This window comes from Laccaria bicolor, genomic scaffold (assembly GCF_000143565.1).
Source record: "Laccaria bicolor S238N-H82 LACBIscaffold_29 genomic scaffold, whole genome shotgun sequence".
NCBI classification, from domain to species: Eukaryota; Fungi; Basidiomycota; class Agaricomycetes; order Agaricales; family Hydnangiaceae; genus Laccaria; species Laccaria bicolor.
Window position 1 is genome coordinate 152,807 of NW_001889900.1, and position 15,555 is coordinate 168,361.

At 48.3% G+C, this 15,555-nt stretch overlaps 8 protein-coding genes across 8 annotated transcripts; 4 read left to right on the plus strand and 4 right to left on the minus strand.

Annotated features, from left to right (window-relative positions):
* Positions 1 to 2,230: 2,230 nt before the first annotated feature.
* LACBIDRAFT_304748 (uncharacterized protein) lies at positions 2,231 to 2,833 on the plus strand (the record flags this gene model as incomplete). Its single annotated transcript, XM_001885009.1, has 3 exons — positions 2,231 to 2,254; positions 2,304 to 2,750; positions 2,804 to 2,833. The coding sequence occupies 3 exons, from the start codon at positions 2,231 to 2,233 to the stop codon at positions 2,831 to 2,833; spliced, it is 501 nt and encodes a 166-aa protein (XP_001885044.1).
* A 1,203-nt stretch (positions 2,834 to 4,036) lies between these two features.
* LACBIDRAFT_304750 (uncharacterized protein) lies at positions 4,037 to 4,621 on the plus strand. Its single transcript, XM_001885010.1, has 3 exons — positions 4,037 to 4,132; positions 4,195 to 4,358; positions 4,423 to 4,621. The coding sequence occupies exons 1-3, from the start codon at positions 4,053 to 4,055 to the stop codon at positions 4,611 to 4,613; spliced, it is 435 nt and encodes a 144-aa protein (XP_001885045.1). The 5' UTR covers positions 4,037 to 4,052; the 3' UTR covers positions 4,614 to 4,621.
* An 827-nt stretch (positions 4,622 to 5,448) lies between these two features.
* LACBIDRAFT_330726 (uncharacterized protein) lies at positions 5,449 to 6,021 on the minus strand (the record flags this gene model as incomplete). The annotated part of the gene is made up of 3 exons (XM_001885092.1): positions 5,449 to 5,544; positions 5,576 to 5,855; positions 5,900 to 6,021. The coding sequence occupies 3 exons, from the start codon at positions 6,019 to 6,021 to the stop codon at positions 5,449 to 5,451; spliced, it is 498 nt and encodes a 165-aa protein (XP_001885127.1).
* A 983-nt stretch (positions 6,022 to 7,004) lies between these two features.
* On the minus strand, positions 7,005 to 8,038 carry LACBIDRAFT_304751 (uncharacterized protein; the record flags this gene model as incomplete). The annotated part of the gene is made up of 5 exons (XM_001885093.1): positions 7,005 to 7,178; positions 7,235 to 7,309; positions 7,362 to 7,390; positions 7,448 to 7,703; positions 7,784 to 8,038. 5 exons carry the CDS (start codon positions 8,036 to 8,038, stop codon positions 7,005 to 7,007), a joined length of 789 nt encoding a protein of 262 aa, XP_001885128.1.
* An 801-nt stretch (positions 8,039 to 8,839) lies between these two features.
* On the plus strand, positions 8,840 to 9,584 carry LACBIDRAFT_304752 (uncharacterized protein; the record flags this gene model as incomplete). The annotated part of the gene is made up of 7 exons (XM_001885011.1): positions 8,840 to 8,875; positions 8,932 to 8,966; positions 9,021 to 9,114; positions 9,167 to 9,264; positions 9,316 to 9,384; positions 9,439 to 9,464; positions 9,517 to 9,584. 7 exons carry the CDS (start codon positions 8,840 to 8,842, stop codon positions 9,582 to 9,584), a joined length of 426 nt encoding a protein of 141 aa, XP_001885046.1.
* Positions 9,585 to 9,666: 82 nt separating this feature from the next.
* Positions 9,667 to 10,987, minus strand: LACBIDRAFT_330729 (uncharacterized protein; the record flags this gene model as incomplete). The annotated part of the gene is made up of 2 exons (XM_001885094.1): positions 9,667 to 10,178; positions 10,234 to 10,987. The coding sequence occupies 2 exons, from the start codon at positions 10,985 to 10,987 to the stop codon at positions 9,667 to 9,669; spliced, it is 1,266 nt and encodes a 421-aa protein (XP_001885129.1).
* A 1,115-nt stretch (positions 10,988 to 12,102) lies between these two features.
* Positions 12,103 to 12,857, minus strand: LACBIDRAFT_330730 (uncharacterized protein; the record flags this gene model as incomplete). Its single annotated transcript, XM_001885095.1, has 4 exons — positions 12,103 to 12,111; positions 12,197 to 12,326; positions 12,367 to 12,601; positions 12,758 to 12,857. 4 exons carry the CDS (start codon positions 12,855 to 12,857, stop codon positions 12,103 to 12,105), a joined length of 474 nt encoding a protein of 157 aa, XP_001885130.1.
* An 892-nt stretch (positions 12,858 to 13,749) lies between these two features.
* On the plus strand, positions 13,750 to 14,836 carry LACBIDRAFT_330731 (uncharacterized protein; the record flags this gene model as incomplete). The annotated part of the gene is made up of 2 exons (XM_001885012.1): positions 13,750 to 14,770; positions 14,826 to 14,836. 2 exons carry the CDS (start codon positions 13,750 to 13,752, stop codon positions 14,834 to 14,836), a joined length of 1,032 nt encoding a protein of 343 aa, XP_001885047.1.
* Between the last annotated feature and the right edge of the window lie 719 nt (positions 14,837 to 15,555).

The window sequence follows — 15,555 nt, forward strand, 5'->3', positions numbered from 1 at the left end:
GCGTTGAGATAAAGCGGCTAAAATCTGAACGTAGTAGCAAACAGCCACACCAAGAACTATGTCGCCGTGGACGTTGTGGATGAATCTGACGATCAAATCTAGATTGAGCTGGAGATAAGTAACGGAGCGTGACGTGACTCGATCAAGCCTGATCAAGCCTCATTGCGATTCTTTATTCACACCACTTTTGAGATTCCGCCGAAAACCTTATTTCTCAAAGTGGTAAAACGTCACATATCCAGCGGGAAAGTCGCTACGCGTCTAACTTCAGCGCTACCTCATCCATCCCGCTCATCCTTGTTCTTGGCGATACCCTATTTATTCTTCTTTTTCTATGTCTGTTTTCCCATAATAATGTCTTACCACGCCTTTAAACTCGCTCCCGCCCCATTGAGTCGCCTTCCTTCGAATCGCTCTTTCCTCCAGCCATCGGCAAAGCAATGTTATCGTCACTACCGCAAAACGCCCACTCCGCCAGGCCATCCCTCGTTCAGGACAGCTCTCCGGTGGATTTCCATGCTCTGAAACTCCTTGCAATTGACCGAGGAATCGCAACAAGCAACCACTCAGTCTCCTGTACCTCTGCCGGCGCCGCTACCTGGTGTGAATGACTTGATGCAGAATTTGTCCAATAATCTATCCTCTTTCTCCACACCTTGCCCTTCCTCCTTCAGTGCCAATAGCGGATTCCTGAACTTTCGAGTGCACACGCCACCGCCTTCTTTGGGACCTGTCCTGGGCAAGTCCTGGGCTCCTTGGAATATGATTTGGCTCGCGATAAGTTTAAAAATAGATGGGAAAGCTGGGAGGAGTTCAATTCTTGGCTGAAGGATGAGCAGAAGGAGAAAACAGTTGAGTTGCGGCTTTCAAAGACTGTTCATGGCGACGGCACTACTTTTAAGGCAACTTTCTATTACCTATGCTCACGACATGGAACCGGCGGTGCTAAGACCTATCAAAAAAAGCACCCTGAATGGCATCGAAAGGTTACAAACAAACGCACGGACTGTCCTTGTTCGCTTCGTGTCAAAACGTACCCTGGATCTTCTGCTGTTCTTGGGTTCTATGAGGCCGTACACAATCATGAAACTGGGAATGCCAATTTGCCCTATGTGCGTATCTTAGCAGAAACTCGAGAGTTTATTGCTGGCCTTCTTCGCTTAGGTGTTGAACCATCCCACATTGTGAGTAAATTAGCCTTCAATTGACAAAGGTTCGCGTTATGATAACACCTCACCTTGAGCTCTTGTTGGTTCACCAAGGCATTTATCAACAGGATGATGACGATGAAAGTCTCCATTGTAATTTCTTTATCACCATGTCAGATATTTACCGCTTGAAAAAGGATATTGATGCAGAAACAACACGACTTCATTCTGATGATATGGCCAATCGACGATTCGACGTTAGCGTGGGTCGAGCGACTTCAAGATCAAGGGGCACTGCTATGCTTTAAAGCGACATCAGATCCACCTCTGTTAGGCTCCGATCTTGATGCGGATACCTTTTCCCTCATGATTCAGACTCGATGGCAGGAGAAAATGTTCAGGAAGTTCGGCAACCACATTATAGGCGTCGATGCGACTCACAATACTACTGTCTACCGCAATCTCAACCTCACAACACTTATGGTGTGCAACGGCTGGGGCCACGGGATTCCCGTCGCTTGGATGTTTGCTTCAAAGGGAACCGAAGAAACAATTACCTACTTTATCAAACTTGTCTTCATACGAAATCCATCTGTGCACCCCCGGAATGTGATGACCGACTGCGACCATGCTGAGATCAATTCATGTGTGAAGGTCTGGGTCAGCGCTGTGATACTTCTTTGTTGGTGGCATGTTCTCCACCTTCCTCATAGAGTATGTTTTTTTTTACACTCATGTTTTTTTTAAAAATTCGTAAGATTTACGTGGAACAAGTCAACTACATATGCACAGGCAGTTGGCCACCTTTTGCCTAAGTTAAACAAAATGGCTCTAAGCTATGTACTTGTTCAAAGATGTATGTGGGTAAGTAAGGACAAAATGAGACGGCATTTCTTTCCGAGCATCAATGTGTGATGAAAATCCTTGAAGGTAAATGGGGAGTCGAGGAATCAAGTTTCCGTTGATGGGGTGGTGTGTGGAGCACTGGCAAGGGATTGCCACACAATGTAAATGGTCAAAAAACCAACCTAAAACGCAAGTACGGTGGTGGGGACTCTAAATCCTTGAACCATTACCTTCGGATGCATCGTCATCCATGGAAATCCGTGCGTTGCTGCATCTCAAACTCTACTAAAACATCCAAAGTTGCAAAAGGCATGTCGCTGTGATGGGGGTCACTTTTTTTTTCGGCCTTCGGCCGGACCTCCCCCACCTACTTGGTTCGGGATCCACGTCCCGCTACCCCCTTGGGAGCTGTCCCCCCAGTCATTCGTGAAGTATCTTGAAATTACCTGGCTTCCGGAACGCTACAAAAAGATGTGGTCAAACGTCTATCGCCAAGGTCGAAACATTCATGAGGACATTGATACCAACATGCTCCTTGAGGCGTGGCATCATGTTTTGAAGGGCAAATATCTTCATGGCAAGCGGAATCATCGGTTGGACCACCTCCTTCATTGTCTCGTCAACGAAGTAATTCCCCATTATAAATTGAAGCAGTCTCGTCGAGAGCTTGGGCTTCAAGGTGCAAATCTCGAGGTGTCGGCGCGAAAAGAGGTGGCCAAGCTTGCCGCTGAACAGTACACACAAACTAGTATCACGGTACGCATTATTGAAGCAGTTTTCATTCATATTTGCTCACAAAAACCTGTTAGATATTCAATTATTGTTCCATCCTACACTAATCCTGGTAAGCAGTACGACATTGACCTTGATTTGTATCTCTGTAGTTGTCCCGCTTTCCCTCGCATTCGCTTTTGCAAGCACATGGATCCTGTTCAAACTTTCTTCAGCATTTCTGGTAGCTCTGTGGAGCTCTTTGATTCAACAGCCCCCGCGCTCGAGGAGCCACCACCCTCTCCTTCTTTTCTTTCACAGCCTGTCGACAAATCCAACTCAAAAGTAGCCCCTGGAAGTCGTCGAGATGATTCAGAAACTTGAAAGAGTAGCCTCAAGGCTCAGGGAAATCGACGCACTATCCTTTTCTCTCACCAACCTAAACACCGCCCTCGATGAATGCCTGGACATCTCGGGTCCCATATCTAAAGCGCGCGTGCTGCCAGCCAGTCAAAAGGTGGCGCCAAACTTGCGCACCTGGAACGAGACCAAGAAGGTGATGCCGGCAGCAAAGACTGCACGGAAGCGAATCGGGGATCAGGCGTATGGAGCAGGCGCAGCGAGCGGGAAGAAAGCGAAGGAGTCTCCCAGGTGCGTTATTGCCGGTCCTAGATGAACGAGCCCTTCGATAAATATGGCTTCAGGTCTGAGTTGCTAGCGCCATTACCGTCAATGGACACACCTTCAAAGAATGCGGCTGCATATCCGCCTTACATTTCCATCAGGTATGTTGTCATGCCTCCGATACAGATTAGCACCCCTAATAAGTGGAAGTTCAGTTCCAAACCGCAACCTTCAACGAGGAATCAGCGAGGAATGTAGCTGGAGCTACTCACCAGCCATCTCCAACTCAGCTCCCAACATCGACGGCGGTACCTCTTCCGCATCCAATGTACCCACCACTACCAGCGCCTGTAAACCTAGCCCCACCGCGAGTTCCATTCGGTTTGTATCACTGTCAGTACATGCCGCCTTATCCTGTCGTGAGCGGGCAGTATTTCTATGCACAACATACCTATACTTCTTGAGCCGCTTGTGGCAAACACTTCGTATATTGATTTGTATGAGACTTGAAGCTTGATCTGTCAACGCAGCTAGATAGTAGACGTGGAATGGCGACTTCGACCTTGGTGAAATTTTTGGACGGCGTCGGTTTTGCTAGTTGCCGGACTCACGTGAGGTTTGACCATTTTAAGAATCAAGGTTTTCGGCGGAAAGTGAATAATTGTCTCGGATCAGTGACGCATTACTCAGCGATCTAAAACAAGCACCCTCTCAACTTCCATCATGTCCAACGCTGACCAAAGTAACGCTATTCAAGTGAATTGGAAGAAAGTATCTGAGCGTCAGAAATATAATTCGAAGGTGTACGTCAAATTTTCAACCTTTTCCGAGTCCTTTGGATACGCTAAGTTAACATGTATTGTAGAGACATACTCCGACGTCTTAACTTCACAACGTCGGGGTACCGAAACATGATGAAACCTGGCTGTCCCCGCCAATGTTACATGCCCATGCCTCCTTTTCCTGGTAGACCTGTTCTCCCGGATGGAGTGTATCCTGTGGACTACGATGACTTGTGTAATCTATCTGGTACGTCAGGGTTTCTTCTATACCGCCGAGTAAGGAGGTTCACGTCATAATTATACACTGACAGAAGAGCGTGCTAATATCATTATGGACTGCTTTGACCTAAATGGCGAAAGTAATGAGTACGCGAACGCCAATATCAGGACGAAAATATTCGAAATTGCGGGGTTTATGGGTATTTCGATGAAGGAAAAGTTCAGGGAAGAATATGACAGATGGGAGGAAGAGATGGAGCAGGATGTAATTACAATTGAATAGAAGGGATGGAAGTTTTATCTTGCTTTTATCTTTTCGCTTGTAATTACCGGTGTCAAAATATAGTAGTCCTGTCTGTTTCGCATCAACTACGACCTTGAGTTCGGAATCACTATTTACAATTGTGAAGCTGAATCCTACGTTGGGCCATAAATTTGAACCCAAAGCTGACAGTCGCCTCCATTCAAAATCATTTGGTTTCTCCATTGTCTCCTCATCCTGCTCTGTTTTGGCAAAAACTCGAGCGCCATCTCGACTTTCCCTTTGCTTTCCCTGGAAGTCCAGGTGAATGCCCGTTCGAGTCTCCATTCGAGCTCCAGCAGTGGCATGGGTTTACCACTTATCACCGACAAGTCTCCTCGCGTCTTTCCACGACGTTGTTCTGACCACGGTAACTGAGAACCCAGTAGAAGGTTGAAGAAGTGGTTGTAACATGAGCAGTACTGAATTCTACTTGGTACAATTATCAGTTACAATCCTATGACGTGGGATTGACATTCTTTGACTGGGCAGTTTTTGAGTGGTCATGGGGGTGGTGGTTCTGATGTGAGTGGTGCGGGTGCGAGCCTGCTACTACCGCTCACCTCGCTGCTACTGCTACCCCTCAACCACCGTCGCTGCCCCAATCACGGCACCTGCCAACGGCTCAGAACCTAGGGTACCAACACATCAATGGAGAAGACGGGGAAGCAGGCACGTCGGGCCGACCCCATCTTGCATAGCTTCTTTTCCGCATCGTCTGCTTAACGCTTGACGGTGCGACGACGCATTCTCGAGGGGATTTTAACATATTGTTGCCAATTTAAGAATGACTTCAAGATTGGGCAGAAAAATGCCATCAAGCATGGCTTTTGTTCGCATCTCCAACACCGTGACCCTCATTTGAGGCAACCTCAAAGCCATCCGTAGACGCGAAGAATCCCTGGGCGAAAACCTCAACGACATCGTCCGTATTGAGGACGTACGAAACTGTGATGAGGATCACTATTAATGAAGTTTTTCTGTCCAGGTCTCAAGTGAGAGCAGTGAATTGCGACGTAGTTGTCGTCGTTAAATGGACCGATGCTGAGGACAGTGGGGTTCTGATCAAATTCGGACGGTACGATCTTCGTAATCAAGAAGCGGCTATTATCAGACGGGGGATCCCAAATGGCCTGCGGATCAATGACGATATAATCCGTGTCGAAAACGTAAGTATTATAACGCTGCGCCCATTCTGCGCCGGTGCGTTGCTGGATACCTCCGCTGTAAGATTGATGATATACCGGCCAGGAAACTGAACCACTTACTCCGAAGATAATGCCGACAGTTTCGCGGGAAGAGGGATGACAACAACTTTTGCGTCGCTGGGCCCGTCCGCTTTGGAGAGGTCGATAGTGCGGAGAGCAGGTTTCAATGCGAGGGTTGGCATATTGGAATGTAGGCGAGGGACAGGCTTCAGATTACAGATGGCAAGGGGCCATTGATTTTATACAACGACGATTGTCCTTCGTATTAATTTTGGCGAAGTTCAGCTGATTTCGATAGATAGATAACATGGACGTTTTCCGCTAGCTACACAAATCAAACTTTTCTGTCGAACAGAGTTTGGGGTGCGCGAGAAGGTAATGTTGGTACATACGTCTCATGACGGAAATCAGGCCCTTCCAGACTGTTCCACGTATGGTTCACCGCTGTGGTGGGAAATGGGAACTTGTGAGTAAGGCTTTTGACAAAGGGTTTATCGCCATTCACTTAGCTGTGATATGTATTGGGAATATTTTGTTTGTATCCGTCGAGTGAAAAAATTATTCATGATTATTACACCTCAAGGTCCCACCATTAACCGGTGCGTAGGTTTTCATTTGCGAAGCACCATTTTCTCGCGTGAGACTTTGATTATCGAGTGGGATTTCCGCCGATATGTCGCAAGGCATTTCGCGGCCAGAAAGCAAGAGTTTGTTTGAGTAGATTTCCCTGAATGAACTTTTCTGAGAAGGGAGGGTAGCATCCGTTAGAGCAGTAAGACTCACATTGCATCGCGATGGATGTTTCGCCATGAAGTGCACCCTCGGCATTGCGCAGAGATTTGTAGATCAAGCGGTTGATTTTTATAAATTTGAACATTCAGAAACGGGAAAGGAGAGGTAGAATTTTTTTCGAGCCTGTGAGATGGTGACTGATCGTCTGAGAGGCATCATTTTCATCCTTATGAGACGCACCAATCTTCAGTTTCTTTAGACGTGGGACGTTGAGAATACCTTTCCTCAAAGATCACTCAAGGTGGCGTTGTCCTAGCAGAGGGTCGCACAAATCCAAAGATCAGCCGAGATCAGGCAATGAAATTACGTCAAGTAAGTACATACGATAGGTTTTTAGTAGCGCAATGATATCATGTATGAAGCGAAAAACAGCTTACGACCTGATAACCCAGCGCCGGACACATTCCTCCCCACCAACTTCTGGGTTCAGAAGGATGCTCGCAAGGTAGAATTGGAGCTTTCGACGGCGTTGGTCAAGAAACGCGGGCCGAAATCTCGCGAAAGGAGCTTTCGGAGGCAATGGAGGAATCAGGCCACGCAGTCGACGCTGCAAAAGTATAGACTGATGAGGCAGCGGTCGAGTAAAAAGAGAAATAAACGGACTGGCAGTATTTTGTGCAAAGTGGCATCGAGGTCTTCAAATGCCGTATAACGTTTAAGCGCATGGAACGAGGTACCCTAGAATGACCATGAAGTCCGCCACTTGGGGAGAAACAAGAACCTAGCGCACCTCTTTAGTTGTTATGACACAATCGTAAACTATGATGAAAGGTCAATCCAGAAGTCTTTACCGGTCGCTCGAGGAAACAAACTCACCTACGTAGGCGCCCCCTCCTAAACCAACCATACTCGCTCCCTTACCCTTCCCCTGGCCGCCATCGAAAAAAGGTGGTTTGTCTCCAGCGACAGTCGTCCAACCAGTGACCTGCACGTCGCTAGCAAACGCATGAGGGTGCGACTTCCCTGTATTATCTGACAGGTAAATTTCGGCGGAGAAGATGGATTCTGGCGGCGGTGTGGGCGCCGATCTTCGTTTTAAGCGCGAAGGTGACGATGAACATGACGCAATAAACTGGGGGTCAGGTCAGCATTGATCAACCCCCCATCCAGTCCCATCCCCTAAACCGCGAATGCAGACACAACTACACTCACGTTGTCCGTCTCCGCTTCGTAATTACAACAAAGGTCGTCGTAAAGTTTTACCTCCTCCTCGACGTCAATATCCCCGGAGATTGAGGGCCTTACAACCTCCAATTTCGACGTTGTGTTCGCAAATGGGTGCTTCTCTGGTGTCGATGACGTGGGTGTTGGCACCGAGTTCGCAGGTTCTGTAGACCGTAGTGGAGGAGCTCTCAGCGGCGAAAAACTATCTGCTAGAGACGTGGAGGGCGCCGGGCGTCGAGACATGCCTGCTCGTGGTGGAAGACGAAAACCAAACGGCGTCCCAACTCTTGATGCTTTGGATGATGCAAATTAGAGCTTTGTTTGGCAACACACCCTTACACAAACAACCTGAATTTCACGACCAACAAACCTTCTGCGACTTCGCGCACGCGACTCTCCTTATAAAACTACTTGCGGCCACCACGCGTACGTTTTACCCTCAACTGGTTTTCCGTCTTTCGACGAGTGACAATAGACTGGAAATTCTGCATTTGTTCTAATCTATGGCTTTTTCTTTATTTTGAGCGTACTTACAACGTACTTATTCCTGGACGCGGTTGTTCCATCATCCTGCGAGATCGGGAGTTCAGACGTGAATTTAATGGCGGGCGGGGGTATTCTTTGGATGTTGCCATAAGGTACCTCTTATTCACCTCTTCATTGGACTCGAACTGACGTGTTTCCAAATCTATGACAAGTTGTTAAACGAAGAATAGCGTTCCAAGCGGAGCCTGATGTCTCCACCACGGCTTCAATACGCTATCCTCTTTGCATTTTTGGAATCAAACGCCGTCAAATTAGGAGGTCAGCAAGGCTTCAAATTGGTTTTCGCCACCACACCTGAAGCCTCGACCGGCTGGCCGGCTTCAAGTCGGCCCGCTCCATGTGTATATCTTCCACATGCCAATGTCAGGAACTTGAATATCGGACACGTCACCGTCATCTCAGCTTGTGTCTGCTTTTATCCTTCTGACAACCACAACGTTCTACTCGATGACTTTAACCTTATCAAGCCCCGGACTGTCCTTTTATTCCATCCCAGCGATGTGGCTGCTGGCCTACATCCCTGGTTTCGCCAAGGTGAGTAGGCGCGTAAATGAACTCCACGTAGTATTGACGATATGTGTGGTTTCAAGTCCCTTACCATTGGTCGTCACTTTGCTTTCAACAAGTACGCGCCGTTTTGTATGCCCTGGAATGCTCATTTCACAAAATTTGACGTTAGCGTTGCACCTCGACAAAATATGGACCGTCTTGCGCGCAAGGACATCAAGCCGGAGCTACTGGCAAAATTGAAGCGGATGGAAGGAGCTCATGCTGTTAGTGCGCTTTTGGTCTTATTCCCGAGTTCCTAACGTCAGTGTATGATAGAACGGATTGGAGAACTTCCCTGTCTGGGCTGCAGCGGTCGTGGTAGCGAACTTAGCAGGCGTGGACCCACGGACTTTGAACGTCGCTTCTGGGCTGTAGTGAGTGCTTTGCAGTATAATCTATTCATTTCGCCAATTCAAGTTATTCAGCATCTTCTTACGAGCGATCTATAACTACATTTATATTACACAGAAATCGGAGGGTCAAGCAGGAATTCGGTACGTATCATTAAGCTATTATACAGTCACGGAATTTATCTATGTATGTCGCAGGAGTCTCGTCTGGACATTCTCTACAGGTGGGCCCTCTCATACGTGTGCTCTTACCGCATGTCTGACGCTTCTCTTTAGCGATTCCGTTGTTCTTGATGATCAAAGGCGCCATGCTCGTCCAAGAGAGGGGCAATTCTGTGGTGTAGCATGGTAAGGTGTACGTGGACGGATGTATCATGTATAGGGCAATGACATTGTTGTCAACCGTGAAGAAGAATTTTTAGAAAGCTACGCCTTATCCCGTTCGACGTAAATAATGGGCCGCCTATATTCCTCAGATATCGCAGAAACGCGCAGAATTCCTCTGGCGGAAAGGAACGGGAAAAATCGCCGAACTACCACACCATCACCTCCGACTTCCAGCGACTCCATGTGGAGTGTAAAGGAAACCAACTCGAGCTTCTCAGACTGTAGCCCAGAGAGCGAAGCGTCCATCAGCTTGCACATCTTCAAGCATCTTTTCCAGTCAACAACGGAAGCGACGCTGTTATAAAACTGCCTGGGATCACGAGAGGTTGTATTGCCAAAGTGAATTGATATGTTGATCTCGTTCAACTCTGGGCAATTGGATAACACATTGAAAAGGGCTTGAATTTCCGCAGTCGTTACATGCTGATTTGCGAGTTTTTGCACCCAAAGGTCCGATTTCGTGACCCAGGCTGTTTCCCAGCACAAATCCAGGTTGAAAACTCTGAGAAAAGGCAGTCCCGGCATACCCTCCAACTGCAGAGGACATGGGGCTACGACAGACAGTGTCAAAGTATGTACTAGGCGAGAGGATAATGTCTTACTTACCGCAACTATAGCAAGTCAAATTTCGAAGGGTGGGCACGCAGGACTGGATGATATCCTGAACTGCTACCCTTTCGTCTTTTGAACGCCCGCCGATCTTCAACGTCTCCAGAAGTGAGAGATCAAAGACGTGTTTCGTTATGTATTGCTTCACTATATGTAGTTTTCCAAGCGGAAAGTAGCTCAAGTCCAAAAATCCCAAAGAGGGTCCCGTGAATGATGGTTGTACCCCATGTGGGATGTCAAAGGAGTCTGAGTTGAGTATCAGGGTTTTGAGATTGCGAATACGCGCCAGGTAAACGAACGCCGGTCGGCATGCAGTACTGTCATAATGGCCTTCGCAATTCAGCTCGAGGGTCGAGACTGATGGAAGCGAAAGGAGATGAAAGAGAACCAGCTTGATGTCTTCCAGGAATTTTTCCTCGCAGGAACTAGAATGATGAAATTCAAGCTCTATAGTATGGAGTCCGTTGAGCTTGAGAAATGATTGACAACATTCAACGGCATCGTTTTCATATTGTAAATCGCCAAAAGCAAGCCTAAGAGTGCGGACGCGGTTGGCAGTCTCTGGAATTCTATCCAAAAGGTCCGCGAAGCCACGGACCTCCTTCCGTATATTAATTTCAGAGAATATGTGGCGCCGGCATAAGGGAACGGTGGCTTTGCAGATGAGGGAGCAGGCGCGGAGGGAGCGTTTATCGTCGGAGAGGTGGTTGATAACCTCCCCCACAACGTCGTATGGAAGTTTCACAGTCATCTAGATTGGTTATGATTTCAATTTTCAGGAAACAGTAGAGATCGAGCGCATCTCACAATGCTATCTCCAGCAGAGAATCCGTCGGCTCGCGAAAAAAACAAGTCGCTATGGTGGCGGTCAAATATGAAGAGCAAATTTTAATGAGGGTGGGTCAAGGGCGGGTGGCAAGGCCAAGGGCTGGCAAGGGTGGAACGTTTGGACAATGGTCCCTCGTTTAAAATTTCAAATCGGGACAAACAAATAAATGCAGCCAACTTTGCTTCCCACGGTGCCTTTTTCAATAGTTCTTTGAAAGTTCTGACTTCTCGACAGCCCGGCCGTTCTATCGTCATTTTGTGACGTATTTCACCCGGACAATATTCAAAAAGATGGAATTCTTGACGATCACGAGGAAGTATTTCCGGAGCGCTATATTTTAGTCGATTTTAATGGTACTCTTAAACTCTTCAAGAACTCTTCGACAATCGCAGAGACTCGGAGTATGCCTCTAGCTGACTCGGAGAGGAAAGGCAGAAATTGGCGGACTACGCCGTCCCCCCTAACGTCCAGCCGTTCAATATTCAACGTGAAAGAAACTCAGTCGAGCTGTCAATGTAGCTGAGAGAGCGATTCGTCGATCACCTTGCGCATATTTTCTAGCTAACATCGGAAACCACCCTGGCTTGAAGTTCCCGTCTACTCGTATCACATGAACAAATTGCGACGTTAATTTCCCCCAACTCCAGCCAGTCAATAACACATGGGCAAGTGCTGCACGCGTTACGTGCTTATTTGCAACTTTTTAGACAAGATTAGCTCGCTCCCATTGCGGTGACTCTGACCACTGGCATTCATCTTCACATAATATTTCATCCGCTTCTTCATATATCAATGACAGCCCTCCATTATCAGTCGCATCATCTTGATCAAGTCAGCACGTCCTCTCCAGTCCCTGAGACCTTGATTCGCCGCCGTCGGTAGTGAAATTCTGAATGAGAAACTGAAACCGGAGCTCGTGGATAGACAGGATTCCGTCCAAATGAAGCCAACCCTTCCGTGTAAGACTTTAGACAGTTTCGGGGAGCTAGTTTCAATGAATGGTAATGAAGGACCGATGTTTTCTTGATCTCCATCTTCTAAGCATGCTATCAATTACAAGTCAGGCAAATGAATGACGATATCGCGTACTCATTATCAAGCTTAACCTTCACGATCAAAATCCAATCTTACCGGTGGTATACGGATCCGTCTTACTTGATTGAGAGTCGGTAGGCATCGGTAGGCAGCATTGTTGTAAGTCTTGAAAGACGTGCTTTGAAATTTGACTCGGAGAGGGTGCCATTTCAAGGGCGATCGAGATCTGCGTTCACGTTGCTTTAAACTTTTCAGAAGAGACGTACATCTTCCATTCATCCTGGTCGATCCCTCCGCTCGTTATAGCAGGTTCGCGGAAGAAACTTGATGCGAAAATTATGTTTGAAGGGCGATAAATCCAGCAGGGAAGGGCTGAATCTGTGTCCGTTCCACTGTGGTACATCTTCCAGACGGCCCATCCGCTCATTAATTGCGGGAGGCTCGGGGAAGAAACGTCATGAAGCGAAGAGCCATAAAGCTGCCGCAGTTCGCCTATCTTATCTGTCCAAAGGCAAGGTAAGATTAAAAATTGCCCGAAGATAAGAGGCGTATGTCCCTTCACCAAGGCTTACCTAGTCACTATGACAGAGTCATCGACCTCAATACCCCTGGACCCTGGATGGCGCACTGCGCGACACGCGCTCTAGACCCACGCACCAAAGCCGAACGATTGCCGGTGGGGCATGAAGTCGAAGTCGAGTCGATCCTTGTGCAACATATGGTGTGATCTCCTTGATCTTATGACATATGTGGCCATCATTCGGCATCAGGTATCGTCATCGTCAGCGTGGAGCGTTGAAGTCACTTCAGACTCGAGCTCATGGGAATGGTCCCGCCAACGTGAGCACGTCAGAGCCGACTTATTTTAAACGATAGACGCCCCGATTGGCAGTGTGCTGAAAATAGTGGCTTATCGCTGACGATATCTCTTGTGACGCGAACGGCTTGGAAGGAGTTTCAGTCGTCGTTACGTCGTCGTTAAGGCGGCGTGGGTCACCGAAGTGGGTGGAGGTATTTGTTAACTGATGTTGGAACTTGGTAAGAAGGTCTAGGTAACGATATGAGTTACGACGCACTCTATGATTTCGAATACAGAAGCCATTTGGTCGTCGGCTGTATCGGACCGAATGAAAAGTCAGAGACAGCCGCAATAGTATGTTGTTGGCGTAGGATAAGTTGCGTCGTGCAATGCTGGTTCATGGCGTTACTTTGTGGCAAAGGCACGCCTCCTGTGCACCCTGGGTGGGCAATTTTAAAATCCCGGAAGACAAGGAAGATGGAACGAGGTCGGAGGCGGTGCTGATTGCAGATCTTAGTCAATAACCGAGGGAAAAAGTGTCGAGAGAAGAGGGGAGACAAAAATGTACGGTGCTCGTCTGTAAAGCAAAGGGTAAGAGTAGATGAGGAAATACGGCGAATATACTCACAAAGATCACGGTTTCACAAGGATCGCATGGACGTGGTAGCGAAGAAAGAGTGACGTGAGACGCCACGTGATTGATGGCGGACAGTGACAAGCCTATTTCGGGCCTGATTTCTCAGTGAAAACGGTCAGCAACGGGCGGCTGGCACCCGTCGTTTATCTTCTACCACCACCCACGTCTCTCGCACCCTCTCCCTCGACGCCGCCGCCCCCGTTTCTCCCCTCCATGTCGAACCAGCGAGATTCGTGGGTGAAAAACTATGACGACGTCGACTTTGATGTTGCGTTCCTGGCTTATCCCTCACATCTGCAAGAACAGGAGCAGGAAAGAATGTTAGATTCGACTCTTCTCGATTCGACACCGAGCACATCCACTTCTTCGCCGGAACCCCAACATCCTCTCATCGCCGGAGCCTCGCCGTCAGCAGCTCCACCAGCAGATGTCTTGCCTGCGCGCCAGTCGTCACATGGCCGCCCTGTGTTCACGCTGACAGATCCACCTGCAACACAGTCAGCCCCTTCCTCATTTCACGGCCGCCCAACGTACAACCTCTCCGACTCCGTCTCTCCTCCGCTTTCCTCCTCCGACACACCCAACACAACCGCCGTAACCGCCCGTTCTCCCCGCTCCTCCTCCTTCAAATCTTTCGCCTCTTCCCCTCTCAACCCAACCTCTCCCGCCTTCACTTCCCCGTTCGCCCGTCCGGGCTCCAGAGGAAGTGCGCATATCAACCGTATCCCCTCCGAAGACTGCCGTGCCCTCTCCATTGGCGGCTCACCGTTGTCCATGAGCACTGCCGGCTCTCGAGGGTCAATGATTCTCTACAGGCTGCCTGCAGCTGAAGACGGCTCTCTCATGCCACCTATACTTCCACGTGCATCCGTCTATTCCACCTCTGGCGACTCCATCGTCTCCCTATCAAGTGATTCAAAATACCCAGCAGGTTCAATGATGACAGAACGTGGCCTTGTGGCGTATGCGTACGACCCCTCAACCGACGACGATATCGAGGATGACATGCACGATCCAAGGGAGTGGAAGGAAAACGGCTCCATCTCATGGCGAGGGATTATCAACGTCTCCGCCCTCGTCGCCTTGATAGCGGCCCTTCTCTGCTTGTTCATCGTTTACCCCGTCTATCGCGCGTTCACGGACACTGGAATCAATGAGATGATCACCCGCAATACGAGGATTAACGCGACGGGGCAGGCAACCTTGGATTCGAGAGGCCTGTGGGAGATTGATCGTGAGTTAGCCCAATCTCATCATCCGCGTCGTAGCTAACTCTCACGTCCGTCCAGTGCGGCTATAGAACGGGGAAGAAAAGTTTACATGTGCGTATTCCCACTGTCCTTTGTCGGCAGCAGCTGATCGTCATCCAGTACAGTCTGGTTCATGAATGCACAGCTGGGTGAGTCTTATCTCTTTCTGTACCCCCTTCCTCTTCAACTCCCCATTCTCCTCTATTTCGCCCCTCTCCCGCGCATCACTACCCAAAAGCTACTCCTCTTTCTCGCCTTCCAGTCGCTTCCACCACCCGTCTGATTTTATCAATTTCTTCCCACCATTGTGCTCCCACTATCCAAACACTAACGACGTTCTTTTCAGCACTATTGCGGACGGTTACTCTAGCCCAATATCATTACGGACGGTCTCATCTCATCTCGATAACATACCACACTCCTTTCATTTTTTTCATACCATTTTTTTTTACATTCATATCCTCGGACGTATACCATAACTCTTAGCATAACGTATTTACTTCATTCTTTGTCGGTGCACCTTTATATTTGGCTTTATACCTTGATTGGAGAGTAGACATTACTTCATTTACGAACGATTATGGGACTTATTACTTCGGTTCAAGTACTCCGTGTGCAGATTTTCCCCCGCAAGTCAGGATGTGACATGCATAAGCATATCTCGTTAATGCATTAATCCCTGATGATCTGGCGCAAATGGTGGTAGCCTGGTATCTTGAAGGACAGTCACATTCATGTTCACTGATTTATGCAAAACGGCAGTAACAAC

What these genes read in the sequence shown, in the direction of transcription:
- LACBIDRAFT_304750 (XM_001885010.1), top strand. Translation starts at nt 4,053, where the DNA reads ATGTCCAACGCTGACCAAAGTAACGCTATTCAAGTGAATTGGAAGAAA. An exon ending in CAGAAATATAATTCGAAGGT is followed by an intron (nt 4,133 to 4,194) that starts GTACGTCAAATT and finishes CATGTATTGTAG; the next exon opens with AGACATACTCCGACGTCTTA. An exon ending in TGACTTGTGTAATCTATCTG is followed by an intron (nt 4,359 to 4,422) that starts GTACGTCAGGGT and finishes ATACACTGACAG; the next exon opens with AAGAGCGTGCTAATATCATT.